The sequence below is a fragment of the Salvelinus alpinus genome, chromosome 17 (genome assembly GCF_045679555.1).
Source record: "Salvelinus alpinus chromosome 17, SLU_Salpinus.1, whole genome shotgun sequence".
Classification (NCBI taxonomy): Eukaryota; Metazoa; Chordata; class Actinopteri; order Salmoniformes; family Salmonidae; genus Salvelinus; species Salvelinus alpinus.
In genome coordinates this window covers 19,005,129-19,019,891 of record NC_092102.1, presented here as the reverse complement: position 1 = coordinate 19,019,891, position 14,763 = coordinate 19,005,129, and the positions used below count along the sequence as shown (strand labels likewise).

At 44.7% G+C, this 14,763-nt stretch overlaps 1 protein-coding gene across 2 annotated transcripts in view; it reads left to right on the top strand.

Annotated features, from left to right (window-relative positions):
* plxna2 (plexin A2) overlaps nucleotides 1–14,763 on the top strand; it is a 321,281-nt gene that overhangs the window by 37,950 nt on the left and 268,568 nt on the right. For both annotated transcript variants that reach the window (XM_071347743.1, XM_071347745.1), the window contains exon 2: nucleotides 6,440–7,808. In XM_071347743.1, the coding sequence (XP_071203844.1) occupies nucleotides 6,585–7,808 (1,224 nt within the window). In that variant the 5' untranslated portion in view covers nucleotides 6,440–6,584. The remainder of the gene's footprint in view (nucleotides 1–6,439; nucleotides 7,809–14,763) is intronic.

Genomic DNA, 14,763 nt, shown 5'->3' with positions numbered 1-14,763 from the left:
CCGAAATCCACCGGAAAGAGCGGTCACGAAAACGCATACGAAAATGCCAAATAATATCCATAATATCCACAGAAACATGTCAAACGTTTTTTCTAATCAATCCTCTGGATGTTTTTCAAATATATATTCGATAATATATCAACCGGGAGTGTTGTTTTTTCAATCGGACCAGGAGAAACAATGGCCGCCTTTCTCTGTTGCGCACAACTCACTCTGAGAGCCCCCACCTATCCACTTACGCAATGTGATCTTTCACGCCCATTTTTCAAAATAAAAGCCTGAAACTTTGTCTAATGACTGTTAACACCTTAGGGAAGCCATAGAAAAAGGAATCTGGTTGATATCCCTTTAAATGCACGTTAGGCATGCATAAGAACAGAGAGGTTTCAAAAAAGAGGGACTTCCTGATTGGATTTTCCTCCGGTTTTCGCCTGCAATATCAGTTCTGTTTAACTCACAGACAATATTAAGACAGTTTTGGAAACTTTAGAGTGTTTTCTATCCTAATCTGACAATTATATGCATATTCTAGTTTCGGGGGCTGAGAAATAGGCAGTTTCAAATGGGTACGTTTTTTAGCCAAAAACGAAAATACTGCCCCCTAGTCTTAAGAAGTTGTTTAAATATCAAAGGGACGAAAAAGGCATTCATTTCGTGGAACAGCTACAGACGTTAAGGAATAGGCCTAGCTGTTAGTTGAAGGAGATATCCAACCTAATCTCTCCATAACACCAGTAGCACAGGCAGGAAAACAGTTATTGTGGTTAGTGAGGGTGTTATCCCTCGCCGCCTCCTTTCTTAATTTCCTATTCTCCTCTCCTCTACTGTGCTATTCCCCTGTGGTGGACTGGATGGCTGGATATGATAGGTTTAGTGTTATTGGAAACAGACAGGGGTTGGCACAGAGACAGTTACTACCACTGCAGTCACATTCAGCTCTTGTAGTTATGAGAAAGAGGAACTTACACATTTAAGTACTGTCTTCAACTCCTCAACTCCTCTCTTTGTCTCTATATTGGCACCCTATTCCCTATGCAGTGCACTATATAGTGAATAGGGTAGCATTTCAGACGGAACCAGCCAATGCTCCGATAAGGAGACAAAGGAACGCAGATATATCACTGTTCTAACTCCTCGACAAGAGACGAGACATAACAGCAGAAACCCTCTCATTCTCTCCAGCAGCATGTCAGTGGAGAAATAAAGACTAATGGACTAACCTCTCCCGCTAATCACCTTTTTTATAGTCTCCTCCTATAGAGAAGACCTTCCTTCAGGGGAGATTAAACGTTCTATTTCTAATAGCAACATGCAAATGGCTGCTATCTCTGCTGCTGACGGTCACTTTGTTTAACCCAATCACAAAAGTCTGTTCCAGGCACTTTATAAACCTCGCAATTATTCTTAATTATGTCTTGAAGTTATTTGTTTGTTGTTTTTTTTAAACCCAATTGGGCTCCTGTAGATTGTATCGTCTCACTTTTATTTAACCGTTTCAATTTCATGCTTTATATTAATCATTCAGGGAATAACGGAATTAATCAGAGCCATGAAATTCTGATATGTCATTTTTTTCCCCTATCCCACAACAATTAATTGGATTTAATCCGTAACTGGATTTTGGTTTATGTTCTTTATCTCCTGGAATACAATGTCTGTAAATATGAATTTAGGAGATCAAACAATTTTGACTGCATTGTTAAGGAGCTTAGTGTGGGGGAAGTCAAGAGGCACAAAGCAGAGGGAGTGAGAGAGGGAGGAGTGAGAGAGGGAGGAGGGAGGAGGGAGGAGGAGGGAGGAACGGCTGCTCTCTTCCAGCAGGTTGACTGGGGTTCAGAGCTATAGGCTCGGCTCACTGAAAGCATTCCAATACTGCTCCGTCTCTACAACGTGTGCCCAGGCCACAGCACTGACCAGAGCAGTCAGGTACTGTTTTGTTGGTCTGTTTTGTCATTGTCCTAGCTTCTCCTCTCCTCACCTCATCCTCCAGTGTGGCAAGCTCTTCACTTCTACAGATTAGCCTAGCTGCTACCATGTAGCTCCCTGTGCCCGCTGCTGGCCTGGCACTGCCCCCAAAGTTCGTCCAACGGCAGCCAACTGAGGGCACCACCAGCGTTCGGGTACAGGGACCAGGTAGGACACAGGCAGACGAGGTAACAAAAGGGCTCCTTATTCCCTATATAGTGCACAAGCGACTCACTATAGTGAACTATTGTGCGCTAGCAGCTCTGGCAAGTAGAGAGTTGACAGAAAGAGCTGACAGGGAGCAGCAGCCCTTTGGGTTAGCAAGGCACTCAGAGGCAGCAGCATGGGTGAGCTGTGCATGCCATCATGCCAACTGTTTCATTATGAATGGGAAGCTTAAGAAAAACGCATTGTTCATTTCGAAACCATGATCACAGTTTCCAGTTCACAATGGTATGTTGTTGATGTCTTAGCTTCACATCACGTGGCTGGCCAATACTTTTTCTGCCTGGAGACTAGTTGACTGGATGTCTTCTGGTGTCTGTTTTTCATTATCTGTTTGTTATTTTCTGTTTGACACTAGTCAGAACATGCAGAGCAGGGTTCCCCAACTGGTGGTCCGCCTGGGATTTTATTTGGCCACCCAAGTTTTCTCAGCAAAACATTGTAAAAAACGTCTTATTTTTATTGTTGGACATAAAAGACATAAAATACTGTAAAAACACCAGCAAATCAGCTCCAGTTGATTTTTATTTTGGAAATCTGTTCCAAGGTATTCCCACGCATAATAGAGATATACAATATGTGATCGTATACGAATGTAAGCGAGGTTTGAAATCATTTTGGTTTAGTTCGGGCCTCTTGCGGGCATATTTCAGTTGACAAATGATTTGTAAATATCTTCCGGCCCGCGGCTGACTCTAGTTGATGATCCCTGATGTAGAGTAACAGTGGGCCTGCAGTGGTGGTCAGTCGGAAGACCTGTGCTGGAAGACTGACTAATGATGATGAGCTGGTAGATGAAATGGCATGGTTGATAAACACAGGACAGATTGATTCATCCAGGAAGTGGGTTGATGCATTTAGTGAGCTGAGCAATCTGAGGTTTTTTCTAAGCTCGCCTGTGGGATGATGTAATTCCCACGTTAGCTGACGTGTGTCTTCACTCCAGTACATCTTTGTGCGTCGCTACAATTTACACGGTTGTAATGTGTCAACAAATCAAAGCTGACCCACAAACAAGGCTTGTTTAGAAAACAGATGGCTCAATGTGTCAGTGAGCAGACAAAGATAGCTCTGCATCGGGTGGAGTTGCTGTTTAACTGGTAGTCTCTCGTGACAGACAAATCGAGCACGCAAGAGTTGGGTCTGGGTTGGGAGATTAGGCCTGTTTGACACACTGGTAGCGTTGGAGGTAAATTGAAAGAGGTGTTTGTACTATACAATGCTATTCCTACCGTTCATTATAGCTCAGAAGCAAATCAAGCCTGGACCAGAATGTCTCCATTGTAGCCTACAAATGCTACCACAGACTCAGCCAGGCGTATCACCCATGATGCCCCAACTCCTCTCTAGGTCTAGGCTATTAGTGACTGGCTCGTGATTCACCACCACTAGCTCTTGCATGTTAATTGCTTCACGAGTTCCCGCTGTATATGTCTGCTAGCGAGGAGGAGAGACAAGACGACGTGGCTTCAAACAAGAAAGCTACTAACAAGCGAAGTCAATCGTGCTTCAAATCCCTTGGTTGGCAGCATAATGAGTCCCTACCCGTCAAGAGCAGCCAAAAGGAGGGGAAAACAGCATAAACACAGCTCCATTGCTTGGTACAGCTTCTCTTCCTGGTAGCTACATTAGCAGTTGACCTTTGAGAAGTAATTTATGGTCACTGTTCATTCATTCATTCAGTCTCTTCTGCTTCTGCTTCTTCTGCTTCTTCTTCTTCTGCTTCTGCTTCAGTGCAGCTGCCGCCATGCATTCTAAAGCCCTAAAGGGCAAAAGGCTGAGGGGTTTGAGGTGGAAAGAACTGCTGCCTCAGCAGGAGCCTGATTACACCTCCAGAGGGATACGCTCTGTTCTGCATCCCAAATGGCACCCTAATCCCATTAGGCTCTTGTTCAAAAGTAGTGCACTATATAAAGAACACTTTGCCATTTGGGATGCACCCCTCCTCTGTTTTACTGTGCTCTGCTCTCTGCTCTACACCTCCATAGCACTATGCACACACTCATACAAAGGAAGCAGAATGGCGGCTGCAGCCGTGGTTCAGTCAGGATGGGCAGGAAGGGGGCTTGACCCTGGTTTATAGCCTAGCCCAGCTCTTTTATGGGACACCTAAGAGCAGCCCACCCACCTCCCACACCTCAGCCCACCCCAGCACACGCAAGGCTAGGCCAGGCCAGGCTCCGGTAGCCCCTAGGAACTCACTGTTTATGGGCTGAGGGATGGAGGTTGGAGGGAGGAACCCAGGATGACAGTTACCAGGTTTTGACAGCAGAGGGCTCGGGGGAGGGAGGAGTGTGTGTAAGTGGAGAGGGAGTGTAAATATATATGCTGTATACCATCAGACCCACCTGGAGCACTTTAGATAGCCTCTATATCCCGCCCCATCCAGACATATGCAAATTACTAAATCAAAAAAACAGCTGATTAGTCCAGCCACATCTCTCTATTCTCGTCCTTGGCTTGATTCTCTCTGCTGCCCTCCCCTCTCTCCCGCTCTCCCTCACTGGCTGCTGTGAAATGCAAATGTGGAGTGTAACGAACGATGTAGGCTTGTGTCCGACACGTTTCACCCCCCTGGCGTCCCCACCGACACACACACGGTCCCCAGCTACCTCGTCCAGCACGCCACTAATTACCCTTGTTGTAGCGCTATGCCTGATCATCCTTGATATCACAATGTGCTGCTTCCATCGCTGCCATTGTCTCCACTTGTCGCCCCTCACTGCCTGGCGTTGCTTGGTCCTGATGGAATAATACTGATCAAGGGAGAGAAAACACAGCATGGTATTGGATGCACTATTAAAACGAGGGAGAGAGGGAGAGGAGGGTGAGATGTGCATGTCGAACGGGGTCCTGATTCATTTAGGAAGGATTCTTCCGGAGCCAATGATTAATCCCTGCAGGATGTGATGGTGTCAGCGGTGGACAAAAAAACAGAGTAACGTTGAATAATAATAATTAATAGATTCATATCCTGGTTGAACAGACAGAGACCTTAAAGAGCAGAGAGGGAGGGATGGAGAGAGGGGGGGGGGGGGGGTGAGGGAGATAAGAAGGGTGGGGGTGGAGAAAAGCAGATAGGGGGAGAGAGAGAGGAGGGGGGGGGGGGGTGAGAGAGGGAAAGAGAGAAGAAGGGAGGGAAAAAGTGGGAAGATAAAACAGACAGAGAGGAGGGTTGCAAGCAGAGGATCTGTCTCCCAATTTGTTCTCACTTTGTTCCAGTAATAAGATCCAGACCTCCCCTCTACCGTGGACCAGATAATTAACTCCTGGGGATAAACTGTGAAGAGGGGCTCTCTCTTTCTCTCTGTCTCTCCCTTTCTCTCTCTCTCTCTCTCTCTCTCTCTCTCTCTCTCTCTCTCGCTCTCTCTCTGTCTCTCTCTCTCTCACTCTCTCTTGATTTATAGCATTGTGGTGGGGATGAAATCTCTGCAGCCAGTCTGCAAAGCATTGTTACATAAATTGCTAACTTTCCTTGATATATGTTTTCACAGTTAGATTGGAAATGAGTAGCATGGATAGAGGAGGGGGTACAACCAAAATGAGATGGCAATGCTTCCTTCCCAGAAATAGATTTAGGGTAATATGAGCCCAATACATGTGTTTATCATTCCTTTGGTTTTTAGCTGTGCTGTACCCTCAAAAGTCTTTCTCTAGCTGGAGTACTTAAAACCTTGGTTTAAATGTCAAGAAATTTTTAGCCTCTTCCTTGTATTATTTGACCCATGGCATCTGTTCATTATAGCATTAAATAAGGGGCTCCGTGGAGCACTAGCCTGAAGTGTGCTTCTCTGATGTGTGGATGACACTAAGTAGTATGACTCATTTCAGTGCATGGTGAGGCTTGATCTGTGAAATGTGGTGCCCTGGGCAGTCCGTTGGTTTGTGGTGTTCTTAGAAAGCCACTGTCTCAGTGTCTGAGGCCTGATGAAGCAGCTAGGCAGCAGGACTCAGGTCATGCTAATTTCCGTTAGCCATAACCTGCTCACTTTCCTTCATTGTCTTATCAGACCTCTCCTGTCCAGCAACTCCTCTGGAATGTGGCGATAAAGGTTTTCTGCCAACGTCTTCTGTCAGCATTCATTCTGCTGTTCCCTAACTCATCGCCTTGTCCAGGGTGAACTTTCCAAATCAGCAGGAGGGACCAAAAGAAAGGCCTTTTCCGTTATCTGCTTCCCCTTTGACTGTGAGTGTGAGTTACAATGTGCTAACTTTCATTTATTCACCCACCTCTCTTTCTCTCTTTCAGAAACATGTGAAGACCCTGGTGAAGATAAAAGCTTGAACCTAGCCTTTGAGAACACAAAGAGGAAGGTAGCCTCCCTCCCTCCCACTCCTCCTCCATCCTCCCCCTGTTCAGTCTGCTGTTGCCTTGTTGCACAGCCCCTAGTGGTATGGAGGGCCGACGGTCGCGGCGAGTCACACAATACAGCGCCAGGACTTTCCCAGCGGGCCCTACACGTGGCGCTGTGCTGGCCATGCTGGGCTGCTGGGTGTTAGCTGTCGCTGCCACCGTGTGCCAAGGCCAGACCACCTTCACCAGCTTCCACCCAGAGCGCCGGGAGTGGGCCTTCAACCATCTGACGGTCCACCAGACAACTGGGGCGCTCTACATCGGAGCAGTCAACCGTGTCTACAAGCTATCAGGCAACCTGACCCTGATGGTGTCCCACGACACAGGCCCTGAGGACGATAACAAGGCCTGCTACCCGCCCCTCATCGTCCAGCCCTGCTCTGAACCCCTGACCTCCACTAACAATGTCAACAAGCTGCTCCTCATAGACTACAGCCAGAATCGCCTTCTGGCCTGCGGTAGCCTCTACCAGGGAGTCTGTAAACTCCTTCGTCTGGACGACCTGTTTATCCTAGTGGAGCCGTCCCATAAGAAAGAGCACTACCTCTCCAGCGTCAACCAGACAGGCACCATGTACGGGGTAATCGTGCCCTCCCATGGCCAGGACGGGACTCTCTTCATCGGAACGGCAGTAGACGGCAAGCAGGACTACTTCCCTACCATCTCTAGCCGTAAGCTGCCCCGCGACCCAGAGTCCTCAGCCATGCTTGACTACGAGCTCCACACGGACTTCGTCTCGTCTCTGATAAAGATCCCGTCAGACACGCTTGCGCTGGTGTCCCACTTCGACATCTACTACGTGTATGGCTTCGCCAGTGGTTCCTTCGTCTACTTCCTGACCGTCCAGCCCGAGACGCCGGAGAACAGCATGTCATCAGGCGGATCCTCCAACGACCTCTTCTACACCTCGCGCATCGTACGCCTCTGCAAGGATGACCACAAGTTCCACTCGTACGTCTCCTTACCCGTGGGCTGCGTGAGGAATGGCGTGGAGTACCGTCTCCTGCAGGCTGCCTACCTAGCCAAGCCGGGCCGCGTGCTGGCCGCCTCGCTCAACATCAGCTCCACGGACGACGTGCTCTTCACCGTGTTCTCCAAGGGCCAGAAGCAGTACCACCAGCCACCAGATGACTCTGCGCTCTGCGTGTTCACCATCAAGGACATCAACGCCCGCATCAAGGAGCGCCTGCAGTCCTGCTACCAGGGAGAGGGCAACCTGGAGCTCAACTGGCTGCTGGGGAAAGACGTGCAGTGCACAAAAGCGGTGAGTTACAGAGGAGACACACGGACGCATGCACGCACGCACACACATACACGCGCACACACACACACACACACACACACACACACACAATGCTGAGGAAGCACATGCAATGCACCAAGACGAAGAGTTGAATAAGGCCCATTTAGAGGTTAAGGAACTACAGAGAAACGCATACTGTAAATGGTGCATATTTCAAACACATACTGTAAATAGTGCATATTTCAAACACATACTTTAAATAGTGCATAGTTCAAACACATACTGTAAATAGTGCATAGTTCAAACACATACTGTAAATAGTGCATAGTTCAGCACATACTGTAAATAGTGCATAGTTCAAACACATACTGTAAATAGTGCATAGTTCAAACACATACTGTAAATAGTGCAAAGTTCAAACACATACTGTAAATAGTGCATAGTTCAAACACCTACTGTAAATAGTGCATAGTTTAGCACTTACTGTAAATAGTGCATAGTTCAAACACATACTTTAAATAGTGCATAGTTCAAACACATACTGTAAATAGTGAATAGTTCAAACACATACTGTAAATAGTGCATCGTTCAAACTTATACTGTAAAAAATGAATAGTTCAAATACATACTGTAAATAGTCCATAGTTCAATCACATACTCTAAATAGTGCATAGTTCAATCACACATACTGTAAATAGTGAATAGTTCAAACTCATGCTTTAAAAAATGAATAGTTCAAACACATACTGGAAATAGTGAATAGTTCAAACATGCATACTGTAAATAGTGCATAGTTCAAACACACATACTGTAAATAGTGCGAAGTTCAAGCAAATACTGTAAATAGTGCATAGTTCAAACACACATACTGTAAATAGTGCATCGTTCAAACACACATACTGTAAATAGTGTGAAGTTCAAACACACATACTGTAAATAGTGCATAGTTCAAACACACATACTGTAAATAGTGTGAAGTTCAAACACACATACTGTAAATAGTGCATAGTTCAAACACACATACTGTAAATAGTACATAGTTCAAACACACATACTGTAAATAGTGCATCGTTCAAACACACATACTGTAAATAGTACATAGTTCAAACACACATACTGTAAATAGTGCATAGTTCAAACACACATACTGTAAATAGTGCATCGTTCAAACACACATACTGTAAATAGTGCATAGTTCAAACACACATACTGTAAATAGTGCATCGTTCAAACACACATACTGTAAATAGTGCATCGTTCAAACACACATACTGTAAATAGTGCATCGTTCAAACACACATACTGTAAATAGTGCATCGTTCAAACACACATACTGTAAATAGTGCATCGTTCAAACACACATACTGTAAATAGTGCATCGTTCAAACACACATACTGTAAATAGTGCATCGTTCAAACACACATACTGTAAATAGTGCATCGTTCAAACACACATACTGTAAATAGTGCATCGTTCAAACACACATACTGTAAATAGTGCATCGTTCAAACACACATACTGTAAATAGTGCATCGTTCAAACACACATACTGTAAATAGTGCATCGTTCAAACACACATACTGTAAATAGTGCATCGTTCAAACACACATACTGTAAATAGTGCATCGTTCAAACACACATACTGTAAATAGTGCATCGTTCAAACACACATACTGTAAATAGTGCATCGTTCAAACACACATACTGTAAATAGTGCATCGTTCAAACACACATACTGTAAATAGTGCATAGTTCAAACACACATACTGTAAATAGTGCATAGTTCAAACACACATACTGTAAATAGTGCATCGTTCAAACACACATACTGTAAATAGTGCATAGTTCAAACACACATACTGTAAATAGTGCATCGTTCAAACACACATACTGTAAATAGTGCATAGTTCAAACACACATACTGTAAATAGTGCATAGTTCAAACACACATACTGTAAATAGTGCATAGTTCAAACACACATACTGTAAATAGTGCATAGTTCAAACACACATACTGTAAATAGTGTGAAGTTCAAGCACATACTGTAAATAGTTCTCTCTCTGTAATCATACCCAATGACCATTTTGGCTCAGTAGAGTCACGTGGTCTGTTACCATTTCTACAGAGAACAATGTACAATAGTGCTAGACTCATCTTACACAGTGCAAGTCCAAGGTTATTGTAGGCATTGATACAGTGAAACCAAACCAGACATCATTATTCAGCCTCTGTTTCCATTCACACCTCAACGTTCACTTACCAAGAAGCAGACAGCTCCCTTCCACTGGGAGTTCTCATCAGCCTCAGTTCAATGTAGAAAGCCAGCAGAATAATTCATTTACATTTTACACTGACTGTAGTCTACTGAGGTTACCGCTGGTAATAGCTTACAGAGCCATTCCTCAACTCAGCTCTAATATCATGTGTAACAGTCTGTTTGTGCTAACATTACACTCCTTGCCACTCCATTTTTTGCATATTACACGGAGTACAAGGAGTAGCACAAAACAAATCTGGATTTTAGGCTACCGCTCTGTTTCCTCTAGACATTAAACAACAGGGCAGCAACCCCAGCTCACCAACGACCCTGGAAACGACAAGGTCGAGTCTGGGAGGAACTACGGTGGATGCACACACTCATAATAATAACAAACACAGCAATCAAGATAACTGCCTTTGACTGCTCTACTTTGCAGGGATACAACATTTCCCTTTATCAAATCATTCTCACACTACATGTAATTAGGCCTAATTGTTTTGCGGCTTCGGGGAGCAGAACAGGCACATTAAGGACTATCTGAATGACTGAGAAATATTCACAAATTAAGGAGGGGATTTATTTTCCTTGGCGAACACCAAAGTGATTATATTCTACTCCAATGCAATCCAAAGAAACACTCTTTGCCCTCGAAGATGGGGAGGGAGAAGGGGGAAGAGATGGGGAGAAAGAGAGCAAACGAGAGAGAGAGAGAGAAAGAAAGAGAGAAGGCGAGCTCATTTAGTGTACCAGCAGCCAGACCACAAGCCATCCCCTCCTCTCTGAAATCCCTGTTCTCTAATACCAGGCCACATATCAGCCACATCTTGTCAGCCACAGTTTGGTTTCTTTATTTTAATTCAGTCCCACAAGGCGTCTGTCCTGCCTGCTCCTCCGTGTCTTTGGTCTTTAATTGCTAATATGAATTAAAAGGGGAATTATGAACACTAATGACTATAGGCCTAAGTGTTTAGTCTCCACGACATGTAGGATGTGCATGTATGTGTGTGAAGTCTATAGGCTAGACATGCTTGTTAGTGATTGCCTTCAAGTGCATGTTGTCTCATTTTGAAAGTGTTTGTGTCTTTTGTGTGTCTTCTGTGTGTCTGTGTGCATGTTAATGCCAGTATGTAGCGTATGTGTGGGCCGGGGGATGGGTTTGGGGTGTACAGAGGATGATATATTTTGGGCCATATTAATGATATCCCCGGTGAGATCAGAAGTGTGTGGTTGCCTTTGTGCTAGTCCCCCTGGGCACTCTATTGACCGCTTTTATTAACATCACTAAATTCCCCATTAGTGCAATGTCAGAGGTGATTGTGAAGCGGAGGGAGACGTTATCTGGGGCCTGCACTGTTTGGTTTCATTAGCACCACAAAGAGGGAGGGAGGGAGGGAAAGAGAGGGAGAGGGAAAGAGAGAGAGAGAGAGAGAGAGAGAGGGAGAAGGAGGGAGGGAGAGAGGAGGCGGAGAGAGAGAGAGGCGGGTGTAAAGGCTTTCACTCTCTCACCGTGGGAGTCAGATAAGATCTACTATAGCCTCTCTAGTCCCCAGGGCCCAGTTTTTCAAAAGTTATCTATCTGGATTTCACTTACCGGGTAGGATTACATGTATGGAAATAGAACGAATAGAACTGTCCCCATTCAAGTCAATGGTTTGTCCATTCTATTTATTCTATGTCTATGCATTTAATCCTATCTGGTGGGTGAAATCCGGATAGATAACCTTTGAAAAACTGGGCCCAGGAGAATCCTCTTGCAGCCCCCAGTGAGACCATCGTCACTGCCCAGACCTCCTCCAACATTCTCTCCTATCTCCTTCAGTTCAGCAGCCCTCATTAGAATGTTCCTTAAACTCCGAGCCGCATTCCATAGTATCAACCCTCCTCTCCTCTGTCCTCTGCTAGCCAAGGAAATGTGTCTAGCGGCTAGCCCAGCAGATAAAGAGATGTTGCATGTAATGATGTTTAATGGATTATGCAGATAGACGTCAACAGATGAAGATCTCTGAAAGCCCGTTCATATTACACCCCAACAGCTGGATATGTCCTCTGGTATGCTAACCTTGACTGTGTTTTCGTTCAATCTCCCTCAAGCGGCATGGTTGTTTTTTCTAAATGGGGCTGAGGTTCTGTGCACAGCTGCTTTCCTAAAGGGGGAAAAAAAATCAAATTTCCCCAATACACTAGTCCTGAATGTTAAAATAAACTCATATAGATAACATGTATTGAAAAAAGAACTTTACATGAGGGTCAGACTTGGTCTATACTGTCTGGAAGCTCACAGTCATACTAAGCCTTCCGGTGTATGTGGAGTAACACTGATGGGGCTCACATATTCAGCTGGTGTCACTCTCTCTTCCTCTCTATCCATGGTCATTGGCTACTCAACCATACTCACGACTATGCATGTCTAAATAGGAGGATCCACTATTGATCCTGACTGTCTCCTGAGATGGAGCGGAACCTGTGTCCACATCCCTGTCACCTAGCTATAGCTTCCCATAGTGTAGTAATGGGGAGTAGAGGTCAGGAGGTTGAGGGGGACCGTGTGAAATGCTAATCAGACACTTATTGTTCACATCAGTGTCCAGACATCTGATTCTGCTTTAGAAAGTTTAACTATGTCAATCATAGGGAGTGAATGTAACCTTCACTTTACTATCAACATTGTTTGCATTTGAGACATAATATTGTATTAAAAATATCACCATAATAGTAGACAAGCCTGAACAAATCTGAAGTTCAGGCGTGGATATATCACCATCCCCCTGTCCAGTTGATCTGCTATGTGATTGTTAAATATCGATTAATGCCACCAGTCAATGGGGGTATTCTATTTATAGAGCACAACTCTGGCAATGGTAATCAATGTTGTTAGCACCAGATTAATCCAAGAGTGAAATCTAGCTAGTGACTCCAGATCGCCAATATTTATTGGTATAAATAGGGGATGGGCAACTAGCGGCCCGGTCCACGGACCAATTTCCTCAAAATAAAATACAAATGATGAAAATAATAATATATACTGTATATGTGCAGTGCCGTGAAAAAGTATACGTCCTCTTTCTCATTGTCTCTACTTTTGCACATTTTTGATACTGAATGTTATCAGATCTTCAACCAAAACCTAATATTAGATAAAGGGAACCTGAGTGAACAAATAACACAACAATGACATACTTATTTCATTTATTTCATAAACAAAGTTATGCACCACCCAATCACTCAATAACATCTCAATTGGGATTAGGTCAAGACTTGAACTAGGCCATTCTCAAATTTGTTCCTTTTTAGCCATTTTCATGTAGACTTGTTTGTGTGTTTTGGATCATTGTCTTGCTGCATGACCCAGCTGCGTTTAAGCTTCAGCTCACAGATGAATGGCCTGACATTCTCCTGTAGAATTCTCTGATACAGAGCAGATTTCATGGTTCCTTCTATTAAGGCAAGTCGTACAGGTCCTGAGGGAGAAAAGCATCCCCAAACCCTCACACTACCACCACAATGCTTGACCGTTGGTATGAGGTTGTTACTGTGGAATACAGTGCTTGGTTTCCTCCAGGCATAATAGGACCCATTTGTAAATGTATTAAAAATAAAACCAGAAATACCTGATTTACTGTATATAAGTATTCAGACTCTTTGCTATGAGACTTGAAATTGAGCTCAAGTACGTCTTGTTTCCATTTATCATCCTTGTGATGTTTCTACAACTTGATTGGAGTTCACCTGTGGTAAATTCAATTGACTGGACATGATTTGGAAAGGAACACACCTATTTATATAAGGTCCCACAGTTGACAGTACATGTCAGAGCAAAAACCATGCCATGTGGTCGAAGGAATTGTCCGTAGAGCTCCGAGACAGGATTGTGTTGAGGCACAGCTCTGGGGAAGGGTTCCAAAAAATGTCTGCAGCATTGAAGGTCCCCAAGAACACAGTGGCCTCCATCATTCTTAAATGGAGTAAGTTTAGAACCACCAAGAATCTTCTTAGAGCTGGCCGCCTGGCCAAACTGAGCAATCGGAGGAGAAGGGCCTTGGTCAGGGAGGTGACCAAGAAACCGATGGTCACTCTGACAGAGCTCCAGAGTGCCTCTGTGGAGATGGGAGAACCTTCCAGAAGGACAGCCATCTCTGCAGCACTCCACCAATCAGGCCTTTATGGTAGACACTCGTCAGTAAAAGGCACATGACAGCCCGATTGGAGTTTGCCAAAAGGCACCTAAAGGACTCAGACCATGAAAAACAAGATTGAACTCTTTGTCCTGAATGCCAAGCTTCACGTCTGGAGGAAACCTGGTACCATCTCTATGGTGGTGGCAGCATCATGCTGTGGGGATGTTTTTCAGTGGCAGGGACTGGGAGACTAGTCAGGATCAAGATAAAGATGAACGGAGCAAAGTAGAGAGAGATCCTTGATGAAAACCTGCTCCAGAGCACTCTGGACCTCACACTGGGGCGAAGATTCACCTATCAACAGTACAACAACCCCAATGCAGGAGTGGTTTTGGGGCATGGATTCTACAAAATGTCGAAAGCATTCTACATTCTACAACAACACCTGCACAGGCATCATCAGCCTGAGCTTGTTGTCATTGCAGGCAATCTCAACGCTGTGCGTTACAGGGAAGACATCCTACTCCCTCATGTGGTACCCTTCCTGCAGGCTCATCCTGACATGACCCTCTAGCATGACAATGCCACCAGCCATACTG